We start from the raw sequence: 26167 nt of genomic DNA, 5'->3' as shown, positions 1-26167 counted from the left end.
TTTCTGCTCTCACCTTAATATTCCGATTCAATTGAACACATTTTCTTGCCACTGCTTATGCAGTTGTCTAGTGTAGAATATCAGCTGTGGAGTGTGTTTCAGCACATCCATCGAGGTTACCTGCCTTAACCTACTTCCAGAGCTCGTTTTGGTGCTATCTCAGCTCATCATTCCACCGTCCACCTGCCTGTGATACCAGAAACTGATCTCAGTACACCATCTTGGAAGAATTTCTCATTCCTTAAATGCCTTACGAGGAGCTGTAGGAGAACACACTCCGTTGTATTGTGGTAGTTTTTGTGGCACCTGTGAGACGTTAGAGGCACGTCGTGCTTTGTTGTCAACTGAATTAAAAGCATATTCACAGGTTGACGCGGGGACTGCCGACCACATTTAACAAGTATACAGCAGATGGTGAGGACAAAACCATGGACAGATGATGCATGCTCCTATTCAAAGGATGTTGCATCAAATTAAGTGCTTTGAAGAAAGTTTTGTTCTGTGAATAACTCGCCTCAATAGGAACTGGGAATATGGTTCCCCTCCAGTGTGTTTGTGACCTGAAAAAAGGGGGAAATGCACATTTTCCCGTTATATTGGCCACCTCATTTGCAGCAGCGGCTCTTTCCAGTTTGAAACTATGTCTGTTAGGTAGCTCATCAACACTGACTTCATTAGCAGGTCAAAAGAAACTGACTAAAGATACGCAGGAATCTGAAATGCACATGTATGGAACACGAATTACAGGTTTGGTTGGGTTGCATTTATGTGAGTTATCAAAACAAAACATGCTCTGCCTGGTCACATCTAGAGTGAAATAGAAAAGTTATTCATGCCGATTATGTGTGGGCCTTGACTTGCACCAACATGTCTCCACTACAAACATTCCTGAGACATACTCCACAGTTTTCTAAGCTTTCCATTTCACCTTGAGGAATTCAAACCCTCCAAAATGATCTGTCCATTCTGGCAAAACTTGACATCTAATTGTAACTTCTTACATATTCGAGCTGGAAAAAGTAGTGAAAGTGAGTAAAAAGTAGCTTACTCCCTGGTCTAAAATACACACAGGTAATGCTGGAAAATGGAGGAGTAACGTAAGTTTAATTAAAACATCTTCGCAATACTGGCAATTGAAACAAAACCGTATGGACCAGTCAAAAGTTCTTCATAGAAAAACAAAAACTTTGGTCCAAGCCCGAGATCAGGTCAGTCCTTATTTGGGTCATTTCACATTGTCCTTCTGTTGCAATGGGGTCAGGAAAACAGCTGAACAACTTCTCTGGCTCTACGCGCCCTCTGCTGGACAACTGTGTCATCCGGGGCTTGTCCAGACTCCTCCACCAAGGACAAGGCCTTCTGCACTGATGTGTCCCTCGCTGTTCCACGAAGCCCCTCCAGATACTGAAGCAGCACGAAGAAGTTCTCCTCTGGGATCTGAGAAGAACAAATTGATTGTCCCCGTGTTAATTTACAAATATTCTTTCTAAAAGATGGGGAAAATAATGCTTTTAGTTTGCTGCCAAATGTAGAATGTGAAGTTTCAGCTACACATAGGTCCATTTAGATCGCACTTTTGCGGAGACTGAACTCTATGTGTGAATGACTGAATGTCATCACCTCCACAAAGTGATGAAGTCATTACTGCTATATACCTTGTGTGAAAACGGCTATTGCTTTGAGGGCAATGCCTTCAGCAGTCAAAACCTCAGCTTACAATCTCCACCAGCCCCACCGGCCGACGATTAAGGCTAATTTTACCTTTTCAGAGTCGAACATGTGCTGCAATAACCACGTCTGTCTGGTCTTCTGAAACTTCCAAGCCGAACGGTTTTCTGCCCAGCTGCAGTGACAAAACCAATGAGAGTTATGTGTGGGCAGCAGTTAGCTAAAGCATAAACAGGGTAAACACGACACACCCACGATTCCGCCCAACGGCCTTTCAACAAAAATGACATATTTCTATCTTTTTATGCTGAAATTCTCCGAGTTGCTCTATAATGTTGAGTGCATTTTGTCTTCACATACGCAACATCATCTTGAAGGGCTAAACTCAACTAACGAGGTGTTGCTTTTTGTTCAGATTTGTATAAGAGACACAAAAAAGCAGTGGAGGACTTGGTGTTATGGCAAGTTTCTTTAGATTTCATCTGAATGTCAAACAATAATACAATTCCAACATAAGTTTTCTTTCAGAAATGTTGTGCCTAGCTAAGAAATCAAGTAGAGGCTGTGTAAAAAAAAATTAAAAATTAAAAAAAAAAGACATAAAAAGGGCCTGAATGTTTTTCATTATTCTTGTTAATTCACCTGACCTGTAGTAAACAACAGTGGTTCCTACCATGTGAGGTAATCCAAGGCCTGCTGAGGTGCACTGGGTCCAGCTGCTTCTGCGTTTTGAAGAGTCTGCCCCTCTGCTTTGAGCCTCTTCTTTTCCTCCTTTTTCAGAATCTTCTTCATCTTCCTCTCAAGGACCCGCCTCTCTTCAGGGCTCAATTCCTCTTCTTGGTCCTTTTCTCCTTCGAGCTCTTGCATCGCTTCGGTGCAGCTGGATGAATCCGGGAGCTATCAGACAAAAGGCAAAACTAAGAATCCTGGAAGCCGTCATCCTTCATTAACACTGTGCCTTACGTTTCCATGGCTTTCTAACTTAAACATTTTGTTATATTTCAGTCATCTGAAATGTGACATTTAAAAAAATTTAAAAAATCTATACACAATTCTCCACAAAGACAGAGCAAAAATATATTGAAGGGTGCTGTTGGTTTATCAAAAATACAATTCTTTAATTACCAACTACAGAAAGATTCAGTTTTACAACATTAAAGATCAACCAGGTTTGATGGGAAGCATCACTGCACAGACATTTTCTAATAAGTCTCATAAGTGAGGCTCGGCTGTGTTCAGATTTAAGCCCTGGGTGTAATTCCGAGACTTCACTGAGTTTCACTTTGGACATTACTTTGTTTTCTTTAGCGTTATGATTTGAGTGACTAATGTTGAATTGTAAGCCGTCACCTCAGCCTGAGATCTATTCAAATAGCTCAATATTGTCTATACCCATCTTTCCCTCTATACTGACAAGTTTCCCAGTTTCTCCCACAGCACCATCCTGCCATCATCATGCCCACCGGTAGGGATGATATTATTGAAGTGATGCTTAGTGCCAGGTTCCTACCTGTGAAACTTGGTGCAAATACTTAAATCTAACTTCCATTTAAAAGTGTGTGCTTCTATGGTGTGAGAGTCATTCAGGCTTGAGCCAGGTGTTATTTTAGGGGTTCTATGTGGCTACTCTACTACAGAGATTGCCGAGGTGGTGCGGGTAGGCTTCTGTAGGCTCTCCATCTCTTCAGTGGAACTCTGCATCTCATTCACAGTGACTGCTGGTATCTTACCTGCCTGACCATGGCCATTTGTCCTCGATTACTCGGTTTGGCTGGGCGGCCAGATCTAGGAAGACTGTCTGTGGTTCCATAAGTCTTCCATTTGCGAATGATGGAGACTACTGTGCTCCTGGGCACTTCTAAAGCGGCCGAAATCTTCTTGTATCCCTCTCTAGCTTTGTGCATTGACACGATCTTATCTCGCAGGTCTACGCACAGCTCTTTCGACCTCATGATTTGTTTGTCTCTCAGACACATTTAAAGGTTTAGTCGGGAGCTCTCCTGTCACCTGTAAAATTTGATTGGCCAACCCAGGTGACACCCCAAAATTTCTGGCACTTGATTGGTTTGCACCCATTAGCGGGGCGGGTGTTAAACCAGCACGTTTGTAGTTTTCCTTTCTCCCATTTTGCCTGAAAAAAATATACGTTTTGCGACAGGTAAAACACAAGTTAAAGTTAAACTAAACTGTCTGGAAGACTTGCAAGCACCAATATTCTCCAGCCAACATGTCACCATTTTCAGTAAAACGTTACAGCGCAGTTTCCAGACTTTTAGGACAATTAGTGAGCCTGGAAACTGTTCAGTCCTCTTGCTGCTTATATGCGGTTCGTTTAGTGTCGACACTGTCGCCTTTATTATTTTCAACGTTCAAAAAGCCAACGAACGGAAAAAAGATTACTGTTAATTAGACCAATATCTATCCTTTTGGTCTGCCAAAGGCGTGCTCCGTCCATGATAAAATGTCGACTTTTGAAAGAGGGTAAATAATTAACACTGTATCAAACCCTCTCTCCTCACATGGACTGACTGATACGACAGTCGCCTTTATTAGTCCACTCGCCCCAACAAGAGAGCTCGCTGTGGAAACGATGTTAATTATTATAAAAACTCATTCAACAGGGTAACTGAATACAGTCCAAATATGTTGGTTGTTCCTAGTCAACTGTGTAGAAGGGATGATGTTAACGAGTCAGGACAGAAAACTCAAAGCTTGAAAATTGGACGGGGACATAAAATTATTATTTTTTTCATTTTATTTTTGTAAAAGGAATGAAATACACCTGGGCAGAAACGGGAGTCAATGTGACTGACGAGTAAGAAACCAGCTGAATTAAATGGAAATGCCAAACATAAACCATCAGTAACACTTAAACAGAATCAAATAAGGTCTGAAGAGAAGTCGTCATGGACTGTGGATGATTCGAAGAAAGGAGTATTCAGAAATTAATCATGAATCTGCACTGGACGAGGGGATGATGCTGAAACTTTTGTTTGGTGCAGGTCTACCAAATTCCACCAAAGGTCCAAAATGTTTATGATACAGGGTTGATGTCAGGTAAAGGACGAGGGGAGATGGCAGTGATCACCTCTGAACTGACCCAGTCAGGTGTGCCGTGGAGAGGGAAACTTCTAAATCATACAAGGTTGGAGATACACAAACTTACAGCATATACCAGTTAAAAGCCTTAAAGAAATGGAATAGAGATACTTTGTCAACAGCAGCTTACTTGATGCTGAAGATTCTGCAAAAAAATGGACACTGGTGATCAACTTTTCTGAGTAGCATGTTTTAGTGTCTCATTAGTAGACTAATCATTATCAACTACTAATATATAAAAAAAGAAAACAACTCATTGTGTCCACTTCGAGGCATTCCTTTATCACAAGAGTTCAAATAAAATATACACCATCAACTGTGAAGACAGGCGTTTGCCCTCTTGTTTTTGGCAGTTCAATTGAGCACAGGTGCACTCCGATCATGGCAACAGGTTCAGGACCACTGCAGGGAGCACGCTGCAACAGACACTCAACTGCGAGTGTAGTTACAAAATGTCAAATACATTAATTTGACATTTCAACAATTATTTAAAAAAAATAAAACTCAGTTGTGGGAAAAAAAATAAAGATTACATACGAGCCTAAGACATAAAGTAGAATCCTTTTTATGAAACTAACCGTCTGAAACGGCAGGTAGCTTCCTGCCAATTTACTTGTGCGTCTAAAGGCCAATTACCAGTCGAACATGTCATTTTGTTGTCCTTCGGCAGAGAGAAGTGAAAACTGAACGTGCTTTTTAGAACTGGATCACTTCCTGTTGCGCTGCAGGGCCGCTTCCTGTGTGAGAGCATGTCACTTATTTACTGTGCATTCACTCTGGTTCTGACGACCTTTAGCGCTAAATTGCAAGCGCTCGCTCTTCTCTGCTAAAAATAAACACCTGCTTAAGAGAGCTTTCAGCGCAGAGAAAAGGAAAGCAATAGTCATTTTTCACAATGTGCAAAATGGAAAAAAATTGAAGCTCTGCAAAGGATTCAATAAAATGTACCCTGAGGAAAACTGCTGAATAAAAATAAAAGGCTCTTTCCTGCATGAGGCTGTAACCACAGCACAATTTAAAGATTGTCCTCTCTCAACCTCTATGGGGAAGTTAAACAAGGGACGCAGTATGCTCTCTGATTTAACGGACCTCACTCACGGTGATGGAAAAAAAAAAAAAAAAAAAAGAAGTAGAGGGAGGGGCGGAAAAGGTTTTGATCACATGGCCACGAAGTCATTCTGAAAGTATGCTACCAGGGTGCTGCCCAGAGAAATCTAATAACCTTCAATGTGAGCAGTCTCGCTCATGCAACGAGCATCATTTTCAGAGCCTTGAGTATATCAGCGGTGTCTGGCTGGTGGAAACAAAACAGAGACGACTGGGTGACGAAAGCAAAAATGGTAAGTGGAAACATGTGTTGGTAGAGTTCATCAAAAGAGAGCAGACAAAGCTTTGCCACCAGGGACGGGGTCTAAAAAATATATTTTGGACGGAATGCATTTGGTAAATGTAGCTGCCATTTTATATATTTTATATCTTTATCATTATATATATATCTTTTAAGGGAATTATGTCACTTTCAGGTCAAATGTTTTATTTAGTTGTGACTCAATTTAGGAAGGAACTGTGTTGTAAGAGTGCGTTCCTGAGAGAGACCCATGAAGTGATTCACGGGCTGAACAATGAATAAACTGTATTACAAACAGCTAACAAGGTTGCTTTTCTAATTGGTTTGTTCAATAAAAGGAAATGTGTTCGTCTCTCACTGGGAAGAAACTCTTGACAGCGGCAGCTGATGCAGAAGGGAGGAAACTTTCCTCAGTGACTATTTCCTTTTTGTATTTCCAGTCTAATCAAAGCACGGACTCCACTCAGACGAACACCACATTATCATTTCTCATCAGTTCTACAATCAGTTCCACGGCTGAAGAACTCTTCACCTCAAAAAGCCCCACATCCACTGTGTTAGATACGATCGCAGCCAATGACATAACCTCCAGAGCAAACTACATCTACAGTTTCTTCGCTGGACTGGGCTTCTTCGCAGGGTGCTTCCTGCTCTACAGCTTCATTCAGACCTACAGGGCCCAAAGACGTGTGGCGTGGCTCGACTGCCTTCTCTGGGTCTTTTGTGGTTTGCAGCTGCTGCTCCTGTTCCTCTCTCTCCACACCGTGGCGTACAGGCCTGACTACCTGAAGGGCACAGCTTTAGGCTGTGCTGCCCTCTCCTTCACCATCAACACAGCCTCTTTGTGCAGCTTGTTGGTCTTGGTGCTTATAGCGTATGTCCTGACCCTTGATCCTCCATCCCACGCCCTGTTGAGGAGGCCTGGGGTCTGCGCAGCACTGGTGACCCTGACTTCTATACTCATCTCCCTGCTGCTGGCTGGACTTCGCGGGCCAAGAGATAGTTTCCAGGAAGTGCAGGATTGTATTATGGATCCGGCCAGTGCTGGTGTTTCATATGCAGCTGCGAGGCTGTGCATGGCATTTCTGATTCCCTACATCCTTCAAATAGCACTGTTGATAAGTGGGTGTGTCCGGCAGTGGAAATCTAAAGGACGTTTCCTGTCTGGATCTGAGGAGGGTCCTGTGTTCCTGACAGTCACCACTTTTATGTTCTTTTGCCTGCTCTTCTACAGCACAGCGCTGGTAAGAGGAGCCCAGCTGCTCGGTTACAGGGGCCTGAGCCCTCACGAGCGAGCCTTTCTGAGCGTGGCCGAGTGTGTGCTGTTCACAGGGAGCAGCGGCAGCCTTGTGCTCGTGCTGCTCGTGCACAGACCATGTCGAGAGAGTCTCCACGGAGTGCTGAGGCAGCTGAGGGACTGCTGTAATAGCCCGGGAGGCACACAGCCCAACAGAAACATCATAGCGCCACACATTGAGATCACAGACACTCTGCAGGACATCGAGTCATAGGAGGGAAAACAGCTCTAAATTCAAAGACTGAACTGAGCGCTCACATTTTAGACACATTCTTCAGCTATTCCTAAAATGTTTTTTCCTGTTATTGACCATGTAAATGTTTCATAGATGCGCATTTTCTTTGCTCTTTAGTGACTGATAGTTTGCAAAATTTGTAGCATTTTGCCACGGTGCCTTTTGTTTTCTTTATTCAGTTTTTGGGAACCAGCAGCTTGAACAAGGCAATCAAGGTGGAGCTTTTGGTTGGTTGTACATAAGATTTTGTATCTACAATTCTTGGAAATGACTTGTTTGCAGAGGCCTTTTCACAAAAGCCCATTGAGACAAATGCCAGGAAAAATCTCTGCAGCTCCCAAAATTCCACCCAGGAATTTTCTAAAGTCTTTCTAGATTTAGGCCAATGATGACAATAGTCTTTGTTATATAATGTTCTGTAAGCTGTCAAATGTAAGAGAAACTAAAAGTGAACTTTCCAGCTCTTTTTAAGGAAAATGAGGGCACCAGTTCTAGAAATAACGGGTAACGCGTGAACGACATATTGTCACAGTGGAGACGGAGTGGCACCAAACCAGTGACCTAAAGGAAAAAGCACACGGGGACGAGTTACATAAGATGCTGGTGCCATGCTAAATGTCAAAACCTGAGTCACACTCAAAAAGCAGCAACAGTTGAGGTCAGGGATCTACCCATTCTTAAACACAAACCAAACCCTAAAAATCAAACCTAAATGTGTGAAGTAAGACAGAGGCTGAAATAAGTGCCTGAAAACCAAAAGAAAAAAAAGCAATATTGACAGCAAATAGATGAGGCAAGACTAACCTCGTCTGCCCTTCATCTTGTGTTGTATAAATATGCCGTTGCTGTCTTTGCTAAAAAGCCCAACTCCCATATTTACATATTTTAACATCATACAATCACTCTCCTGTTAACAGAATTCAGTGCAAAGAGCTCAGAAAAACGCCCCGTGTCCCAACTTTACACAACTACATCAGCAATAAAGGGCGCTTCTCTTAATTTCATAGCAAATGTTTGATATGACCACCAACGGTGATGCGAACAAGCTGCAGGAGGACTTCATGAAAGCGAGAGCCTGCATTGTGTGTTGTGGTGCTCAACATTTCTCTGGATTTTCTCAGACGTCTTCTTTTACCGCAGCAGGACAGAGAGGATTATCACGACTGCACGCGGTGAAAAGACACAAAGGTAAATTAAGGCTGATAGATGATCACAATTCAATTTAGTTGTATGGCAACCTGCAGTTGTTGACAAACCCATACGACTTATACTTCTGTACAGTATTTTTTTGGCTGTTTTTTTTTATGAGCACTATACGCTATGAGATTTCTGAAGTTTAGAGACTTTTTACAGAATTATTTCTTGATCTAAAATCTGAAATAATTCAATAATTTACTGCAAGTCTCGGTAGCACTTTTTTTTTTACATGGAAATAAGTAAAGCCGAATGTAAAGACGGTAAACTTTCACAGGTTAAGGCATCGCTTCAGACTGGCATAATATGGGACCGTTACACCGTAAAAATATACGCAGGCGATATCTTCATGTACTGCGTATTTTCAGTGCTGTCACATGTATTTTCATTTATTGCTACGCTGTGCAAATTATTTGGACTTTTACAAATCTTAAGTCTTGAGCAGCTGGAAACGAGCCGTTAACCTACTTTACTTCTGTTCCCTATCTAGAGCAAAAGAGCAGGCATCAACTCCTCGGTCTGTCAGGGACTAACTGTTCTGAAACAGGAGACTGATGGCACCACAGCCTCTGCAGAAATTATGAAAACACTAAGAAACTGAAAGCTATGACAAGGTAGCTGAAAGGTTATGCCGTTGAATAGAAAGGTGTAGCATGGACACGACCATGTATGTGGACGACAGAGTCATCATTGAGAATAACCTCACTGCGCTACCAAATGACACAGAGGTTGCCATCTCTGGTTTTCCACCAGCCGCCGCGCAGAATTGTCAGTATTATAATGTCAGTCTCGTTCTCTCTGGCCTCTACACCACATTTCTGTTCCCAGTCGGCCTCATTGGGAACATCCTCATACTTGCAGTCAATCTGGACCACAAGGGCCGCTTGACAGCCCCAGACCTCTACTTTGTGAACTTGGGTGTGGCAGACCTCATCTTGGTGGCCGACTCACTGATAGAGGTGTTCAACTTGAAGCAGGGGTACTACGACAACGCCGGCCTCTGCACCTTCATGAACCTTTTCCAGCAGGCCAACCTGTACAGCAGTGTCTTTTTCCTGACTTGGATGAGCTTTGACCGCTTTGTCGTACTGACCAGCTCTATGAGACGGAGCATGTCGTACGCACGCCTCAGCTGCTGCCTCATCTGGGTGTGTTCGTCCACCCTCACCCTGCTGCCTTTCGCTGTAGCTCAAGCGCAGCACGCAGGGGAAGTCCACTTCTGCTTTGCCAACGTGACGCAGATTCAGTGGCTGGAGGTGATGCTGGGGTTTCTGCTGCCTTTCTTCATCCTGAGCCTCTGCTACTGGAGAATAGCACGGGTGCTCCAACGCAGCCAAAAGGAGCAAAACATCCCACAGCAGAGGCCTCGCAGGCAGAGAGCCCTGCGTATGATCTCTGCAGCTGTGCTCGTCTTCTTTCTCTGCTGGCTCCCGGTGAACGTATTTATAAGCATTCACCTCCTGAGAGGCGACGCAGACGGTGGCACGCTGTGGCAGGACTACCCCCTGACAGGACATGCTGTAAGGTTGGCAGCCTTCTCTAACAGCTGCCTGAACCCACTAATCTACGGATTCCTCGGGGAGACTTTTCGGAAAAAATTGAGGGTTTTCCTCCAGAAGAAGAGCAGACGGTCCAAGCTGCACAGATCAGCTTTGCGAAAATCCATCCATATACCAGCAGCACAGCCATGCCTCCACGCAGCAAGCGACACACCAAGCCAGTCCTCAAACTTAAGCTTCAACGATCTACCACAAACTGTTATACACGTCTCAGAGGGGGTCATACAGGCCTCACATGAGAAAGGTTTATGCCATGAGATGACAGACACTTATCAACAACAGAAAATATGAAAGCAAGTCCTTTGACTGCTGTAAAAACTGAGGATCGGTTAATCCCCAAATGAAAATTCAAATTTTTGATGTAAAATTAGACGTGCCTCAGTCATAAGAAGCTCTATGGACTAAATTACAACATTTCAGGTTGAAAAACTCAATCATCAGCAACTTTCATAAAGAAAAGAGACATCTTCAACAGCTCATATCCCCACCTCAGTTTGCTTCGTTTGTGTTTGTTCTGTCGCCTGCTTCTTTGTGCGTTTCTTGTCCTTTTTCTGTTTTTTATCATCTGCTGTCTTCATTACAGAGAGAATCTGTACTGGAGCCTCCTGAAGGAAAAAGAAATGTTATATTTGTGAACAATCAGGTCTTAGATAGTCTGATTAGAGAAAAATGTATCTAAAAAGAGGCCAATTCTGAGTAGACATTTGACGAGACTGAAAATGCAACACTGGAATGGGACAGGGAGACTTAGGTCCTTCAGTGTATGCACAATGATGTTGCTTATTTTATGCATAGGTTGCATATCTGTGCTCGAGAACACAATCTGATTGTGGCCAACTGTTGGGGCATCAGCATCAGACTCAAGGAAACTGAAAAAATGGATAAAGAAAGCAGCCTCTGTGCTGGGGACTGCTGAGGAGCCCATGGAGCCGACTGTACAAAGAAGAATGCAAAACATAGTGATTAAACAACAGATTGTGTTCAATCAGAGGCTTCTTCAACTCTTTTGTGACATGGAACTGTACACAAGGACATTCCTGCCTACAGCAATTTATGGTGAATAATTCTGAATTTATTATTGACTATTGACAATCACTGACAACGAAAGGGAAACATCATTATATACAATAACTTTATAACTGCCTTTTGGGATCAATACAATAAATTTTGCTTTCATTATTTCAGTTTCCACTGTTTTACTTACCTCTGCTTCAACATTTTTCCTTTTCTTTTTAACTTTAGTTTCCATTATTTCTTCCGTTGGAGCTCGACTCTCGCTTGAGCTTAACTTCTTCTTCTTCGGAAGATTTAATTCCGATTTCGCTGACTTGTCCTTTGTCATGACTTCTACAAACACATCTTTAAAAAGTGTGTGTGTGTTAATGCCAACAGACATAATGTATGAAGTAAGAAACTGGGCTTAAGACAAGCCTTGGAAAATAATTCTCAAACATTGAGATAAAGGGGTAAACCACTGATAAACCACTCTTGACTAATACAAACAAGGCATGTGCCCGAAGAAGAAAACAGATAAAAACTAAATTGATATCTCACTCCAACGCCTCTTCATACATAAACATACACGTGTATCACTGTTTCTCCCATTGGCGCATTCAAATAAACATCACAATTACAATCAGTAATCAGTAAGTCGTACATGCGACTTTTTAAAAAATGAGTTTCAAATAAAAATCACAAACTTACTTGAAAGAGAAGGAAGCGTGTAAATTGCTAGAAGCAAAGCGTGGGTACTAAACCAGGAAGTAGCATCAGTCAGAGGAACCATGATTGGGCAAAATCTGTGCGTGTTTTTTGATTGGCGGACGGCGGCCTAAAACGGCCATAAGCGTTTCAAAGAAAACATTATTCACATTCAGATAAACTGGAAGAATTATTAATGAAAGTGCCTTAAAAAGCTTTAAATAATCAGTAACACAATGTCTTTCTTATACAAACAAAAGTAATATGTTGTGCACCACATTGTCTTTTAAAAGTAATATGATTTTAAGCCCAAATTAAGCCCATTATTTGTTGATTTATTGAGTAACTATTAATAAAAAATCATTTAAAAAATGCAAGAATAAAATATTGTTCCCTCTACAATTTGTCGGAACGACCCAAGCACGCCGTCCAATGACTTCATCGGAAGAAATTCAAGGTTGCACAACGATACGTTACATGACCTGAGCAGTTGGTTGGAGAACCTTCGGCTCAATTTACCTAACGCTGTATGAAGTAAGATGACAATTGGCCCGAGATGTCTTCAACAGCAGGACGAGTTTTCCGCGGTCTGACACGAGTGACTCTCGGTCGAGGAATGTGTATCAAAAACACTTCAACGACTGTGAGGTGAGTGGAAATCTGTAGTGGGATGAAAGCGAGTATGGACAGTAATGGTGGCTATGACTCAATGACAATGTTAACTTTTGTTCAGATGACACACGGTGGTCCACGGATATTAAGTTCATGACTGAATCCTTAGGTCATCGTTATGAATACGTATAGGGCCGACATTTACGACCAACATTGAAATAACCGTGTTTGTTGCCAGTGTTACTAAAGATGATCGTTGTAGCTTTCTGTCAGTGGAGCAGCATCAGGGCTAGTCTCTAGATGTCATCATCACCATGTCCTCTACATCATTTAATAACAGAGATTGACAGAAAATAATAATAAAATAGAAAGTGACAATCATAATTGTCAAGGCCTGACCCCTGATTTGATTGAAATGTATGTATTTATTTTTTACAGGCTATAAAAGTTTGTTAATTGTCCGTTTTCAAAGAACAAACTTTCCCCCTCGTGTTAAAAGATTTTGCTTGAACCATTCAGACAAATTAAAGACCAAATTAAAAAAAAAAAAATCACAATGCCTTTATCATTCGGGAGAAAAGAAAACTTCTAGAGACTAGTATCCAAGTCCAGTGCTTTCAGTCTTTATGCAAAAGTGTAAAATGACTTCATAAGTGAAGGTCCTACAGTCCTGATCAAAAGTGAAAGTACAGTTATAAAATGTGAAATTTAACGGTGCTATTTTTTGTGTATCGATGTAAAATAAATTGACTTATTTGAAATGAATTACGTCACTGATATAGTTTAATAAAGCTGTTCTTGGTTTTTTCATTAGCAGGCTTAACAGTGTGCGGTCCCTAGCTCTGAGCTCAGTCAGATCGAAGACCCCCACAGACAACGAGGTGAACAACGAGCCGGAGGTGAACAACGAGCCCATCAAGTTCTCCACCAGCAAGGCCAGTCACAAGACCTGGAGAGTGGACCGCTCGATGGGTAGCCAGCATCAACGACCTTGGTGGAAGGTAGTCCCCATCAGCTTGTTTGGCACCGCCTTCTTGTTGTGGTGCGTGCTGAGAGAAGAGACGGAACTTGATAAACAGCTGGAGAAGCAGCTGTATGAGCAACTAGCCACCTCAGACGAAGAAGAAGATGAATGATGGAGAGCTTATGTATATAATTCTGGTATTTATTATGCGATGTTGCTTGAATTTTTGTGGAACAGTGATTCTTTTGACAGAACTGTAGTGATGATACCGTCCATTGCTGCAAAGATTGTCCAGCCACGCATGATCTTGTTAAGCGTGATTAAAAATGCCTTTCTTTAATTACATTTGAGTACTTTCTATGACACCAGTCATGCCACATTTTCACTTTTGTGGGGAAAAAACTCAATATTCCAGGAACATTTTAAGCAGACCCACTCAGACAGCAATGTGCTATTATTCCATATCACTGAGAACAAGACTCTACTAAAACCCAGTTCTCCTGAAACTAGCATACAAGCTTTTAACAGCAAACACTCAGGCTTGTATACTTAAGCCAACATTACTCAGAAATCCCTCGACCTGGACCAAATCTTGGACTGTGAAGTGCCAAGGACCAAATTTAGTCAAAGCATGTTCTTGTTTAAACATTTGGCTTCTCATTCTTACAAGAAAGGGGTGGGGGCTTATTAGGGGTCAGCGTCACAAGAAAGAGTCCAAATGAGGTAGCGGAAAGTTTATTTACAGCACAACAAGAAATCCTATGACATGCAAACACAGGATTAAAAAAAAAAAGGAAACAGACTAAAATATTGGCAAACCTGAGAAAGGAACAGAATATGGGCATTTACAGATGTGAAGCTCTTGTCTACAGTGAAAGGGACAGTTTGAAAGAACGTCGAGTGAGATGAAAAATTAAGTACAAAAACATACCCGAAACTACAAACAAGTCATGTGGCACACATGCTGGTAATAGTTCAAGATTTACAAAAAACAAATCCCTGTCACCCCCGCCCCCCCACCTCCCTAAAAAGTTTAAACCCAAACTGAGCATCTATGCACGCTCCCCTCGAATTCGCCTGGCCAGCTGGATGTCCTTGGGCATGATGGTAACCCTTTTTGCGTGAATGGCGCACAGGTTGGTATCCTCAAACAGTCCGACCAAGTATGCCTCGCTGGCCTCCTACGTGGGGAGGGGGAAAAAGTAGTTATGTATAAAGTAATGGTGTATAAATTAAGAGCCTAAACTTTTTGACCAACATTTTGTCGATCTTGGCACGGCTCAAATAAAGAAGGCAGAAAGCAATTCTTACAAACAATAAACTAGCTGAGTTGACAAATCCCCTCAAGTTATTAGTCATAATTAACCAAGATTGTGCAGCCCTACTGTAAATGTGAAATATTTAAAACAAAGAATATACATATATAAAATCTCACCTGGAGAGCACCAATTGCTGCACTCTGGAAACGCAGATCTGTCTTGAAATCCTGAGCTATTTCTCTGACAAGACGCTGGAAAGGCAGCTTCCTGATGAGCAGCTCAGTGGACTTCTGGTACCGACGGATCTCACGCAGAGCAACGGTTCCTGGCCTGTAAAAAAAAAATAATAATATTTGTTAAATTACATACATGGTTTAAAATCAACAGTACAGATATTTCAAATGTATAATCCACTGTACGACCACTATAATTCCGCATTGCCCTTATCCCATGTGTACCTATATCTGTGAGGTTTCTTGACTCCACCAGTGGATGGCGCACTTTTCCTGGCTGCTTTGGTTGCCAGCTGCTTCCTGGGCGCCTTTCCGCCAGTGGATTTACGAGCGGTTTGCTTGGTACGAGCCATTTCTCAGCTGTGGAGCTGAAAAACAAAAAAACAACAAACACAAAACGTTGGATGTTTCCCACGAATTTGCGATCAGCAATACACCGAGCTGTCCACTCAAAGCAACTCGGTCCATCTAGGCTGGCAGTTACAACGATAACACACGGGTCGCCTCCATTTTAATTTAAAAAAAAGTACCCGAAATAAATCCCACTGTACGTTAATCACAAATGTGAGCAAACCTACACACAATAACATGGGGAATTCTCACATGGGGATCAGGTGATTTTCCTCATTAGATAAAATAGCGTCTAATTATAAAACTGATGCAACTGCATGTCATTCGTGTGAAGATCCACGTAAAGCACAGCCACCATTAAGCTGCAGAGAAAACACACGTTTCTTTGCTTGTCTGGCGAGCAAATTAAAAGCTAGCATGGACGGTTGCAAAATGGCGCCAGCTAGCTACCACCACAGCTAACATTTATATCAAGACAGTCGTCCCCAAAATGAATTCTTTCTTTATTAAACACACAAAAGAATGGCACAATAAAACAACATTTTACTTCTGCTTACCATATAGAAAGGCTTCAAACGAACACTTGAGATGCAACTACCAGTTAGCTTACGACTACGGCGCGCGCCGTTTTGTTGTCAATAAATTAAACATTGTCCCATCGCATTTCACTGTTTACGAATGCGAATGAAATTGTACCATAACATTGATAAACATTCATAAATGTTATAGCAGGAAAAAAAAACATTTAAAAAGTGGATAAACTGTCTTACCGCTTGTGTTTATTTTTCCGGGATCAAATATCTTCCTCTTTGCGTGTCTTCTCTCTACATTACCAGTGCGGCTCATGAGGTGGTATTTATAAGCTGAGCCGAACAAAGCTTTAAGTCCCGCCCCCGGATTTACAGGATTGGTCCAGACTCAAACAGCTGAAGGAATGTGATTGGTAGAAGATCGAATGAGGATCACCGACTCTACGTACAACAGCATATAGACGAAGTCCCCTTTTTCAAAAATGAATCATCTATCTCCAAAAATTTTGATTCACTCGTGACCGTAAAACTACTTCTTCCTAGCATGGTACCCTTAGTACCCCGCAGCATCAGGATCGATCAAACTATTTAAGGTGCTTGCCGACTTCTCTTTTTCATTTAATAAATCAAAGAGGGAGCAAGCTGCTAAAACAATATTGTATCCTATAACGGCACTTAAATCGTCAAGTCACTGATCTTTCCGTATATAAAATGCTCGTGATAAGATAAACTCAAACAGAACAGGTTTTAAGAAAAGGAACAAAATTATCCAAATTGTATTGCAATTCCAATCCACTCAAAACAATCCGAGTGTTTCCCCCTGTATAAAAATGATAATTATAATAATGAAGTTTTTATTTTTCTTAAACTGCTTTTACGTTGCTACAGTCCTCATTCAATATACCTTTGCAGCTGACACAACCTGAATAGATTGTCATTTTGTCTTATTTTCTGGGATCTCGTTGAACTTAATACCACAGAGGGGAGACAGCTTTTCTGATCCTTTGTGGCTTTGTTGAAAAAGGAGGGAAGCTGATGCAGAGCGTAGCCCGCCAACAAAAATCACCTATTTCGTTAACAATTTCTCTTTAACGTACTTTTGATTCTGTATTGTTAGAATAGTAATATGTTATTTGTTACTGTAAAGGCTTTTTAATTCATTATTACATATATCTGTTCATGTGCTCCAGTACACCACTTCTATAATAATAATTTAAAACAAATACACACAAAACCTTCCAATATACGTTGAATTAAATCAATATACTAATTAACTCTAGTCAACGCATACGACACAATTGAACAAATGCATCGGTGTGACTTCTGTAACTCAGCGTACTGTTTCACTTAAACACGACACAGTGGAACTACTACTTGTTGGGGAAACATTATCGGACGGACCTCTTCCCAAGTGACCCCGGTGGTGAGTTTTCTAGTACGTTTGTGGACGGTTTCACCATGTAAACCGATGCAAAAGCAGAATTTAATAATTTGCGGAAACCTAATTCTCTCAGCATGTTTTAATCTCAGACGAGTTGAGTTGAACAATTCGGTTAAACAGGCTTGTGTCATCTGAAACTCGCGATTCTGGAAGAAAGCATGACCGAGCAAAGACTGCTGTTTATAGGTACCTACACTGATTATATGGTTATTTTATGAAACGGAAGCTTATTACATTTCATGCAAGTTCCCTTTTTGAGACTAATTGTAGATGTGTGAGTAAAGTCCGGACAACAACAACAAAAAAAGATGAAATTAAGTTGGGCTATTAAAATGTCTTAATTTACATTTTATGCATTTGTGACCGTCAGTTTCAATGGCATCAAATCTTCCTTAATAGATGCAAGTCTAAGTGAGTTAATTTACCCCTTTTCTGTGTGTATTTGCTGTTCATGCAACAGACATTGACGCTAAATCAAAAAGCTCCACAACTCCTGAACGTAGAGCCGAGAAGCGCCTCTGGACTCGCAGTGACAATTCCTTCAGGTTTGACTTCGTCACTGACAGCTCACCAGCACCCCAGGAGAAAGCATCTCCGTCAGACCGGACTGAGAAAGCAGCAGCAAGTCGGATATCCTTCACGGGGCAAGGCTCCGCTTTTGTTTTCAACTTTCAAATCCCTCCCGCCACGCCTGCAGAGGACATGGACACAGCAGAGACAACAGGCGCCTGTTCTTCACCCAACCAACAGTGTGTCCGGGAGGAGAAACCTTCCCTTCCGAAAGAGGTCATCACTGACCCCGGACTGTCGGCGCAATCAAAATCTAAGAAGAAGAAATCTGGAAAGAAGAAATCGTTGGGTACTGAGACGCAGCAGAAGCCGTCTGAGGAGAGTCAAGCTGATCAAGAGCTGGTCAGTTTTCATTCAAATCAATTTAGATGGATTCCATTTTATATATTTAAATGAGTGATTTCATGCTTTTCTTTCTGTCTTTTAGAGTTCAGAGGAGCAGCTGAATAGGCAGCTCGATTGGTGTATTGAGCAGCTGGAATTAGGAATGAAGTCCCAGAAAGGAACATCGAAACAGAGTTAGTGTTTTCTAAGATTTTTTATTATTTTTTTGACCTCATGTACCAGTAGACCTGTGTGCAGTTATATGCCAAAAATGATGTGACTTAAATTATGCTTTGTTGGCCTGATCAGATGTGAAAAGCTTCAAATGTTAGACGTCATCACCTGAAATCACCCTTGACGTTTTGATGCGTCTTCTCCTTGCAGAGGAGGAGGCATCGCATGCCTTGAAGACTCTGCGTAGCTCCAAAGCTCCTCTGGTCAAGAAGAGGCAAGTGATGAGAGTCATGACTGGAGACTACAGGAAAAAAATGGAAGATGAGAAGAGTCGGCAGTTCAAACTCATTCAGAGTGGTAAATGGATTGTTGGGAGTGTTTTAATCTGAACATCAAAGATTGCCTATGAGGTGAAAAGTGTTGTTAATTGGCAGATTTGTCTCCCTCCCTCCCCGACAGAAATTGCATCTGCTCAGGTCAAAGTTGTGTCAGATTCCCCGAAGAAGTCAGTTTTCCATCGGAGATCTGAAGTGAAAACCCAGCAACCGACCACAGAGGGGGACCCGCAGAAAACCAAAGCCCAGGACAACGCAAAGCCAATACCACAGACTCAGGAAGAGACGTCGACTTTTGTCTTTGTTCCATCCAAAGACGAATTCTGCTTTAATTTCCTTTAACCTGTGTATCCTGAAAGCAAACTTTTCACTGCACACCAGGCTGAAAATATGTTCTATTTAACAGGCAGTACAGTGGGCGACTCCTGGTAGGGATTCTAAAAGGAGCAAGATCACAGGAGCATCCCCTGAAGACATTTTGAGAAAAAAATCACCTGAATCATAATCCTGATGTTCAAACCATCCTGATGTGTCTAAATAAACATGTTTTGTATTTTTTATAACGATGTCCTTAATCAGTGTGATGAAGTATCGCTAACACACATCTTTACTAAAGCCAGGTGTCTACTTTTACAATTTAAGCTTAAGAGTTGTTAATCTGTTTAAATAATTTAGTTTTCTGCACGAGAATGAAAAAACTTTAGGAAACGACTGTAAGAGAAGCTTCACAGGGAGAAGTTATACAGTGATGGGTGGCAGGCGGAGTCAAAAAGGTTGATTGCCAGTATGCAGTCACACCACATTCAAAGTCTGAAGCAGTAGCCAGAACTAAGTAAACTTCACTTCTATTTGAACTGTACATCTCGGTCTTTTCAATAATATTCTAATGACATCATAACTAACTTGAAGTCTCAGTAGGTTTCCCTGTAATTTGACCTCAAGATTGTATGATAACAAAGGCATATTATATTAAGTCTGGAATTGCACAAAACTTGCTATGGGAATCATGGGGCGTAGCCCATAAATACCATCATCATCTGTCACATCTTCTGTGATCACACGCCTAAGAAATTTCACCTCATTGCACACGATGCACATTTGATATCATTTTCCACTTCATCCACAGAAACAGAAACAGAAAGAAGCAGCTGGGGACCACAGCGACTGAAGGCCAAAAGATCATCTGCATGTTTGTTTTTTTTTCTTTTATTCTTTGACTAATGCTCTAAAAGTTATTTTCAGTGACTTATAGTGAGACTTACAGTAAGGCTCCTAAAAAAGGGTATTTTGTGAAGCTATTAGAGCACCTCAGGTTTTTATTTTTAACTGAAGCTAACTTAAAGTTTATTTCCTAAAGCTTGGCAAAACCTTTTGGGACCACTCAAGGAAGATACTCTAATGGTTATTTTGTAAGACCCTTTGAGGAATTTTAGGTAATGTTCCCAAAAGATTATTATACCACATTTTTATTTTAACACTTTGCTGCAGACATTGAAGGACTTAAGCTTCCCCAAGAAGTTCAGTCTGTTCTGTTCCTTCTTGTTGACAGCCTCAGCATTACATTTCCAATTCAGTCTCTAGTCTAGGTAGACTCCCACACATCTGTAGTCGTCCACCACCTGTTTTCCCAGGGTTGGAAATTGTGTTTGGCTTTGTCCTGGTCTTCCTAAAATCCACAATCACCTCTCTTTAGTTTTCAAATGGCTGACCAGTCCCCTGTACTCAGCCCCTTGCCCATCACTGACACACCAAGCAACTATAGTCGTCTGAGTATTTCTTATAAAAGTCATGTTTGTAAAAACTTCATAATACAGAAAAATACAGAAATACTTTTTTTTTTTTTGTCAGCTGACATTTTGACTTGTCACAGCCAGAAAAGCACAGGTTAGTGTTAGCAGCATCGCTGGGGGTTAAATTCCACTTAGTGTCCCATTAAACAATGACATTGATTCAATCCCTAAACTGCAGTACCTTTGCCTAAAGCGGCATGGAGCCAATTAACTGTGCATTTAATACTGTAACATGTCAAAGGTCTATTGCTTGTCGCGCCACAAAATTCAACCACATCTGCTCATTTCAGGTTGCTCTGACCGTCAACACTTTAGAGGTCATCAAACGGGGAATCCATCTCTACAAAGAAAAAACGATGAAAGTATTCTGAATTCAAACAATTTCTATGTTTTGCGACAGGAAAAAATAATAATACACGAGGCAACATTTTGCAGAACACTTTATCTTTTATTCCTTTAATCATCTGGCAAACTACTGATTTTCCCCCTGAGAGTTTCAAACAGGAAAGGGCGGGGTGTGTTTCAGCACGGGCACAATTGAATGTGACATACAAAACAAGAAAAGTTTGAGCTGCTGATGAAATAAACTGCCTGCTGAGTGTAAGTTTTGTGGGTTTTTGTTTTCCTTTTTAAATTTAAAAAAAACCCCATGGCACATATCTACACTATTAAATATGAGTTGCCTTGTGTTTTATGGATTTATTCTAGTTCATTACGTGTACTAGAAGCCTGGCGTTATGGTTGGCAGATGCAGTTGTCTTGCTAAGCTAATCTAGCTTTAAGAGCAATGTTGGGAACTTGCTGGACTATTAAACCAGCACAAACTGTGCAGTAACTGCAGCTTAGAAGCGTGGACTTCTTTACAACATGCAGTGGTTTTTGCCATCTTATTTCAAGCATCATAAAAATAAAAGTGAGTGCAGGACTTTATAGTTAAAAGCGTTGGTCGGTTTTGCATTTTGTCTGTTTCCAGGTGAACATGTCGGAGTTAAGTGACGAGGCCAGTGAGTCCGAGCAGCTGGGCGCCAGCCTCTCCATGTGGCTGGGAGACTCCCTGCTGCCACCGGAGGAGCTGAATGTCCCTCTGGACCTCCACACCGCCTGCTCCATCGGCCAATACGACGTTGTAGCTGAGTTCATTAAAAAGTGAGCGTCTATGTTAGAAACGACTTGCCTCGTCATTTGCTGCGCTCGCGCTCCCCCCAAACCTTACCTATGAATGTTTGTGTCCAGGCGGGAGGTGAACCTGGATGGCAAGAACATTGGAGGCTGGACCCCGCTCATGTATGCGGCTTACATTGGCCACGACAACATAGCGAATCTCCTGCTGGAGGCCGGTGTAAATGTAAATGCGACAACTGCCAAAGGACTCACTCCCTTGATGCTGGCAGCAAGCTGTGGCAATGAAAGTATTGCATATTTTCTGCTTCAGGTAACTACATTTAAAAAAAAGTCCCTCTATAACACGCAGCAAGTTGTGTCGGTAAAACATGGTGCTATTGTCGAATGTAAGATCAAGTGATTTTCATGCTGTAAGACTGACAAGAACGGTTTGGATTGTTGTTTTTTTTTTTTTATCATTAATCATGTATTTGAGGTGAAATTTCAACATCATCACCCCCTCAGTAGTTTTCCCTCTCTTCACTCACAAGCAAGGGGCTGAGCTGGAGCTGAGGGACTCTCGAGGCTGGACAGCTCTGTTTCACTGCACGAGCACAGGCCACCAGCAGATGGTCAAGTTCCTGCTGGATAACAATGCTGATGCCAATGTTAAGTCAGTGTCTGTAGACATCTTCCAAACCAAAGCAACAATAATCTGCTTAAAAGTTTTGTTTTTAAGGTTTTCTCTCCCCCTCCTCCCCTCTTTTTGCTCAGGGAGCCGGGCTCTGGTTTCACTCCTCTGATGGAGGCTGCTGCTTCTGGACATGAAATCATTGTTCAGTACCTGCTTGATCACGTGAGTTGGTGACTGGCTATAAATATGCTCTTTGTTTGTGGTCAAAGATTGCTGGCTTTCTGACGCCAAAACTGATTATGACTCACTCGGGACAGACGATCACATTTTGAAAGGACGATAACAGCACCTGTTCTCTTTTATTAATATACAGAGAGTAAAAGTGGGTGACCGCAGTGCTAAAGGTGAGACTGCGCGTGCCCTTGCCATGTTGTATGGCTACACTAAGATCGTTAGCCTCATTGACTCACGTTCCCCAAGAATGAAACCAGGTACTTGCTTGAACATCTTCTCTTATATTTTCACAAAGTAACTCACTGTTCTCCCTTTGCTCTGTGTATTCTAATCATTTATTTACTTTTTTTTTTTTTTTTTTGCTATGTTCCACTTTGTCAGGGCAGTTCGAGGACCTAAGCTCCTCAGAGGACTCGGACAGCGCACCACCAAGGGTTCGTCCAAATCGGAGCCGAGCTAAAGGCGTTAGCATCCACGATGGGCCTCAGGCCATCGCCAAGTTCCGAGTGGGAGGCACCAGCAAACTGTCTGGTAGGTCACAGGAAATATCCTCTTTCCAAACTTGCATCTGTACCTACCAGTTACGATAGTGTGCGAATTTTAGTTATCAAGTCACATTTACAAAAAGAAACATCAGTCCATTAAGCAGATCAACTGAAAACCTTTGAGTACTGTGTACATTTTCCACTTAGTCCTGTTGAGTTCATCGTAAAAATTTCATTAGCAGCAACACAAACTGTGCAGAAGCTGAGCAGTTAATCAGACAGCCTCATTCTGAACAAAGCACCCTTAATATCACCCTTGTTATCATAGAGCCTCCCACTGTGCCGCCAGGCTACATGTTTCGGGATGTCGGTGAACAGAGCGATGGCATCTGCTACCGTGACGTGACTTCGCCGATCAATGAGCTGGATGGCCAGAGCCACAGCAGCAGAGGTGAGAAGCACCCGATCACCACAGGAAATACTGCAGTTCTGGATGAATGTTGTTTAATATTTGTTCAATGTCTTTGCAGACGACAGTCCATTCTTTGACAACGACATGCCCACGATGAGGAGCAGCAGTAGCAGCAGTGAAGGCCTGCCTCAAATGATCGCACTCAACTGGGAGGGCTCTGTGGAGAGTAACGAGGTGAACATAGCAGCCCAAACCTTTTCATTTTGCTTTCTTTTTGTACTTTGTGACGGATCATTTTGCCTTTCTCCACCAGGACTCTGACCAGTGCAAAAAGAGCAGCTCTCGTAGAGTAAATAAGTGTCACCACTCAAAGGGCAAAACTCGCCATGGAAACAGTGAAGCTGCTCACTCCAGTTCAACAGGAAACTGTGGCAAACGCGCATCTCTTGGTCCCTCACCGTCTTACACTGGGCCACAGGTGTGACTGAGTTTGCTTATTATTTTTACATTTACAACTTAATGTCACTTTTTGTGGTTTGTGCTCGTCTTGGCTTAAAAGCTGCTATTTCCGCAGGGTCTGGCAGAGTTCCTGGAGCAAATTGGCTTCTCAAAGTACCTCCCATTACTTGTGGAACAAGACATTGACCTGCGGATATTTCTCACCCTGACAGAGAACGATCTGAAAGAAATAGGAATCACGTAAGATGTCAGACCTTTATCATTTTTATCCTTGTATATGCGGCGTTGGTCTTTTCACGTAGTGCTGAAATTGCTTGTTCTCCAGACTGTTTGGACCCAAACGTAAGATGACATCAGCCATAGCGAGGTGGCACAGCGGCGCTCGACCACCCAGCGACGCTCTGGAACAGGCTTACGCCGATCAGCTTGAGGCTGAGATGCAAGAAATGGCCATTCAGCTACACAAGGTCACTGCTAAGCAAAAGCTCACTGCCACTTCACATTAGTGACGTAACTGGAAGCTTTTTTTTTTTTAACCACTTTCATCCAACTCCAACTGCAGCACTGTGAGGAGGTTGAGAGCCTGCAGGGTCAGATATCTCAGGAGAAGGAGCTGCGCACAGTGATGGAGGGATGCCTGATGGAGGACAAAATGGCGTGGAAGAGTGTCCACTCTGAGCTGGTAGAGAACCACCAGCTGGCACAGGACATGAGCGCCACGCTGGCGAAGGCGAGGGCGTGTCGCTCTGAACTGTTCTCCCGCTTCACTGCAGACGGGAACAGCAGTTCTCACACTGGTTTGGAAGATAAAGCAAAAAGTGACACTGGCGTTAAAGGTGAGTTGTTGGAGGACGTTTTAAACTAAAGTTAAATCAAAAAGAAAAGGGGGAAATGAAATCAAAGGTTTGACCTTGTCTTGTAGCTGGAGAGCCACTAACATGCTCCAGTATCGTCGAGCTGATGAAGAAGCTGGAATCCTATGAAGAGGAATTGGGTGAGTAGGTGTGAGATTAAAGCATTTCTCTGTGGTTGCTGGAATCTCCAGCTGATGTTTCGTTGTTCTGTCATCACAGCAGGGACTCTGCAAACCATGCTTCAGAGTCTGAGGCGGCTCAGTGCCCCTAAAAAAGTCGCAGACAGCTGGGAGCGGCCATAAGCTTTTCAGGTGACTGCCGTCTCTCATTTCACCAATCGCGTTAAGGGAGGTTCGTTCAAATCAAACGGATATAACCTGATTCTTTTATATTTTGAAAGGGCTCTTGCCTATTTGACGGAGGGTGATCTTACCACCCTGAACAATCTCAGTGAAATGGGAGAAGGCCGAAGACAAGGCCAGCCCTGTGGGAGCGAAGCAGCACACCGAGTGGAGCGCAACCTGCTGCTCGTCTGCGATTGGCTGATGGACCAGAGCTCGCCAGAGGAGGACAAGGGCAACGCATCCGCTGCAGGAAAACGACAAGCAGGCAGGAAGGGTAGCCGACCCTTGCGCTTGTGCTGGTGTATGGTGGACTGCTGTAGTCGAGTTGTGCAACTTGCACAGAGAGGAAGAGGAGGGACAGTAATAGACTCCCTTCCAGTCTGAAGTATGGTTCAAGCCACAACAGGGAGAGGTACAGCAGTCTGATTCAGATCTAAAATAGGTTCGGCAGATTCACACTTCAGATGGAGTTTTATTTGTGTGCTGTTGGAAGGTATTACATTGAAAATGATGATCTGCCGATTACATTTTTTAAAAAGCCAACACGAGATAATTGTATGATTAATCATAGGCCAACAACCTGATTACCTTATTTTAACCCGAAATCCTTCAAGCCTCGTTATACTTTGGTGTTAATTAAAACCTGTCAGAAAAATATGAAGGTGGATCCATGTGCCATTTTTCATCCAGTTTTAAACTGAGAGGTAGAACACTTATGATGCATTAAGTTCAAATCTAGACAATCTTAGTCTGATCAACTTGGAATTAAGAGCTAATATTTCTTGATGAACACATGGTTAAATATTTGTTCTGGCTTTACTTCCACAATAGCAATGATTTACATCGCACATTCAAGAATGGTTTCAGAATTTACTTCTGTAACTCTGAATCTGGCTGGTCTTCATTCTGGGGGTGAGAGGTTTGACCTTATCTGATGGCGCACATTAGTCTGACGATGTG

At 42.3% G+C, this 26167-nt stretch overlaps 7 protein-coding genes across 9 annotated transcripts; 5 read left to right on the top strand and 2 right to left on the bottom strand.

The window, feature by feature from the left end:
• Positions 1-1085: 1085 nt before the first annotated feature.
• Positions 1086-12160, bottom strand: LOC140277974 (uncharacterized protein C7orf50 homolog). Of its 2 annotated transcripts, XM_072372838.1 has the most exons (6): positions 12105-12160; positions 11605-11759; positions 10889-11005; positions 2342-2565; positions 1762-1843; positions 1086-1437 (listed from the first exon to the last, which is right to left on the bottom strand). In XM_072372838.1, exons 2-6 carry the CDS (start codon positions 11740-11742, stop codon positions 1258-1260), a joined length of 741 nt encoding a protein of 246 aa, XP_072228939.1. In that variant the 5' UTR covers positions 11743-11759; positions 12105-12160; the 3' UTR covers positions 1086-1257. The 2 variants fall into 2 exon arrangements, with proteins under 2 accessions (XP_072228939.1, XP_072228940.1); XM_072372839.1 differs by lacking the exons at positions 10889-11005; positions 11605-11759; positions 12105-12160 and adding an exon at positions 3399-3799.
• Positions 5912-7784, top strand: LOC140277970 (uncharacterized). Its single transcript, XM_072372834.1, has 2 exons — positions 5912-6107; positions 6556-7784. The coding sequence occupies exons 1-2, from the start codon at positions 6105-6107 to the stop codon at positions 7624-7626; spliced, it is 1074 nt and encodes a 357-aa protein (XP_072228935.1). The 5' UTR covers positions 5912-6104; the 3' UTR covers positions 7627-7784.
• Positions 9363-10910, top strand: LOC140277969 (G-protein coupled estrogen receptor 1-like). The gene has a single exon (XM_072372833.1). The coding sequence runs from the start codon at positions 9495-9497 to the stop codon at positions 10689-10691; it is 1197 nt and encodes a 398-aa protein (XP_072228934.1). The 5' UTR covers positions 9363-9494; the 3' UTR covers positions 10692-10910.
• Positions 12161-12504: 344 nt separating the features above from the next.
• uqcc4 (ubiquinol-cytochrome c reductase complex assembly factor 4) lies at positions 12505-14475 on the top strand. 2 transcript variants are annotated; one of them, XM_072372841.1, is made up of 2 exons: positions 12505-12749; positions 13528-14475. In XM_072372841.1, the coding sequence occupies exons 1-2, from the start codon at positions 12658-12660 to the stop codon at positions 13847-13849; spliced, it is 414 nt and encodes a 137-aa protein (XP_072228942.1). In that variant the 5' UTR covers positions 12505-12657; the 3' UTR covers positions 13850-14475. The 2 variants fall into 2 exon arrangements, with proteins under 2 accessions (XP_072228942.1, XP_072228943.1); XM_072372842.1 differs by having other exon boundaries at positions 12506-12749; positions 13531-14475.
• On the bottom strand, positions 14397-16376 carry h3f3d (H3 histone, family 3D). The gene is made up of 4 exons (XM_072372843.1): positions 16291-16376; positions 15395-15537; positions 15113-15266; positions 14397-14858 (listed from the first exon to the last, which is right to left on the bottom strand). The coding sequence occupies exons 2-4, from the start codon at positions 15520-15522 to the stop codon at positions 14730-14732; spliced, it is 411 nt and encodes a 136-aa protein (XP_072228944.1). The 5' UTR covers positions 15523-15537; positions 16291-16376; the 3' UTR covers positions 14397-14729.
• Positions 16377-17480: 1104 nt separating this feature from the next.
• cunh8orf33 (chromosome unknown C8orf33 homolog) lies at positions 17481-19457 on the top strand. The gene is made up of 5 exons (XM_072372835.1): positions 17481-17677; positions 17952-18403; positions 18489-18579; positions 18770-18916; positions 19019-19457. The coding sequence occupies exons 1-5, from the start codon at positions 17650-17652 to the stop codon at positions 19234-19236; spliced, it is 936 nt and encodes a 311-aa protein (XP_072228936.1). The 5' UTR covers positions 17481-17649; the 3' UTR covers positions 19237-19457.
• Positions 19458-20815: 1358 nt separating this feature from the next.
• Positions 20816-25868, top strand: anks3 (ankyrin repeat and sterile alpha motif domain containing 3). Its single transcript, XM_072373671.1, has 16 exons — positions 20816-21284; positions 21658-21830; positions 21918-22116; positions 22337-22458; positions 22560-22641; positions 22793-22910; positions 23035-23184; positions 23467-23589; positions 23669-23784; positions 23864-24028; positions 24125-24249; positions 24335-24476; positions 24572-24845; positions 24932-25003; positions 25083-25174; positions 25264-25868. Exons 2-15 carry the CDS (start codon positions 21664-21666, stop codon positions 25163-25165), a joined length of 1938 nt encoding a protein of 645 aa, XP_072229772.1. The 5' UTR covers positions 20816-21284; positions 21658-21663; the 3' UTR covers positions 25166-25174; positions 25264-25868.
• Positions 25869-26167: the final 299 nt, after the last annotated feature.

Source organism: Leuresthes tenuis, unplaced genomic scaffold, assembly GCF_036924035.1.
Source record: "Leuresthes tenuis unplaced genomic scaffold, fLeuTen1.0.hap1 SCAF_20, whole genome shotgun sequence".
In the NCBI taxonomy this organism is placed as follows: Eukaryota; Metazoa; Chordata; class Actinopteri; order Atheriniformes; family Atherinopsidae; genus Leuresthes; species Leuresthes tenuis.
The sequence above is the reverse complement of the archived record's forward strand: the minus strand, read 5'-3'. Positions and strand labels throughout refer to the sequence as shown.

Bases quoted from the DNA above. Each gene is read 5' to 3' on its own strand.
- h3f3d (XM_072372843.1), bottom strand. From the start codon at position 15,522: ATGGCTCGTACCAAGCAAACCGCTCGTAAATCCACTGGCGGAAAGGCG. The intron at 15,267-15,394 runs GTACACATGGGA...TTTTTTTTACAG, and splicing joins AAGAAACCTCACAGATATAG to GCCAGGAACCGTTGCTCTGC. The intron at 14,859-15,112 runs GTGAGATTTTAT...CTCCCCACGTAG, and splicing joins CAGCAATTGGTGCTCTCCAG to GAGGCCAGCGAGGCATACTT.
- LOC140277969 (XM_072372833.1), top strand. From the start codon at position 9,495: ATGGACACGACCATGTATGTGGACGACAGAGTCATCATTGAGAATAAC.
- LOC140277974 (XM_072372838.1), bottom strand. From the start codon at position 11,742: ATGACAAAGGACAAGTCAGCGAAATCGGAATTAAATCTTCCGAAGAAG. The intron at 11,006-11,604 runs GTAAGTAAAACA...TTTTTCCTTCAG, and splicing joins GGAAAAATGTTGAAGCAGAG to GAGGCTCCAGTACAGATTCT. The intron at 1,844-2,341 runs GTAGGAACCACT...TTGTCACTGCAG, and splicing joins GCCTTGGATTACCTCACATG to CTGGGCAGAAAACCGTTCGG.
- uqcc4 (XM_072372841.1), top strand. From the start codon at position 12,658: ATGTCTTCAACAGCAGGACGAGTTTTCCGCGGTCTGACACGAGTGACT. The intron at 12,750-13,527 runs GTGAGTGGAAAT...TTTTTTCATTAG, and splicing joins AACACTTCAACGACTGTGAG to CAGGCTTAACAGTGTGCGGT.
- cunh8orf33 (XM_072372835.1), top strand. From the start codon at position 17,650: ATGACCGAGCAAAGACTGCTGTTTATAG. The intron at 18,580-18,769 runs GTTAGTGTTTTC...TTCTCCTTGCAG, and splicing joins GAAAGGAACATCGAAACAGA to AGGAGGAGGCATCGCATGCC. The intron at 18,917-19,018 runs GTAAATGGATTG...CCTCCCCGACAG, and splicing joins GTTCAAACTCATTCAGAGTG to AAATTGCATCTGCTCAGGTC.
- anks3 (XM_072373671.1), top strand. From the start codon at position 21,664: ATGTCGGAGTTAAGTGACGAGGCCAGTGAGTCCGAGCAGCTGGGCGCC. The intron at 22,117-22,336 runs GTAACTACATTT...TTCACTCACAAG, and splicing joins TTGCATATTTTCTGCTTCAG to CAAGGGGCTGAGCTGGAGCT. The intron at 22,642-22,792 runs GTGAGTTGGTGA...ATTAATATACAG, and splicing joins TTCAGTACCTGCTTGATCAC to AGAGTAAAAGTGGGTGACCG.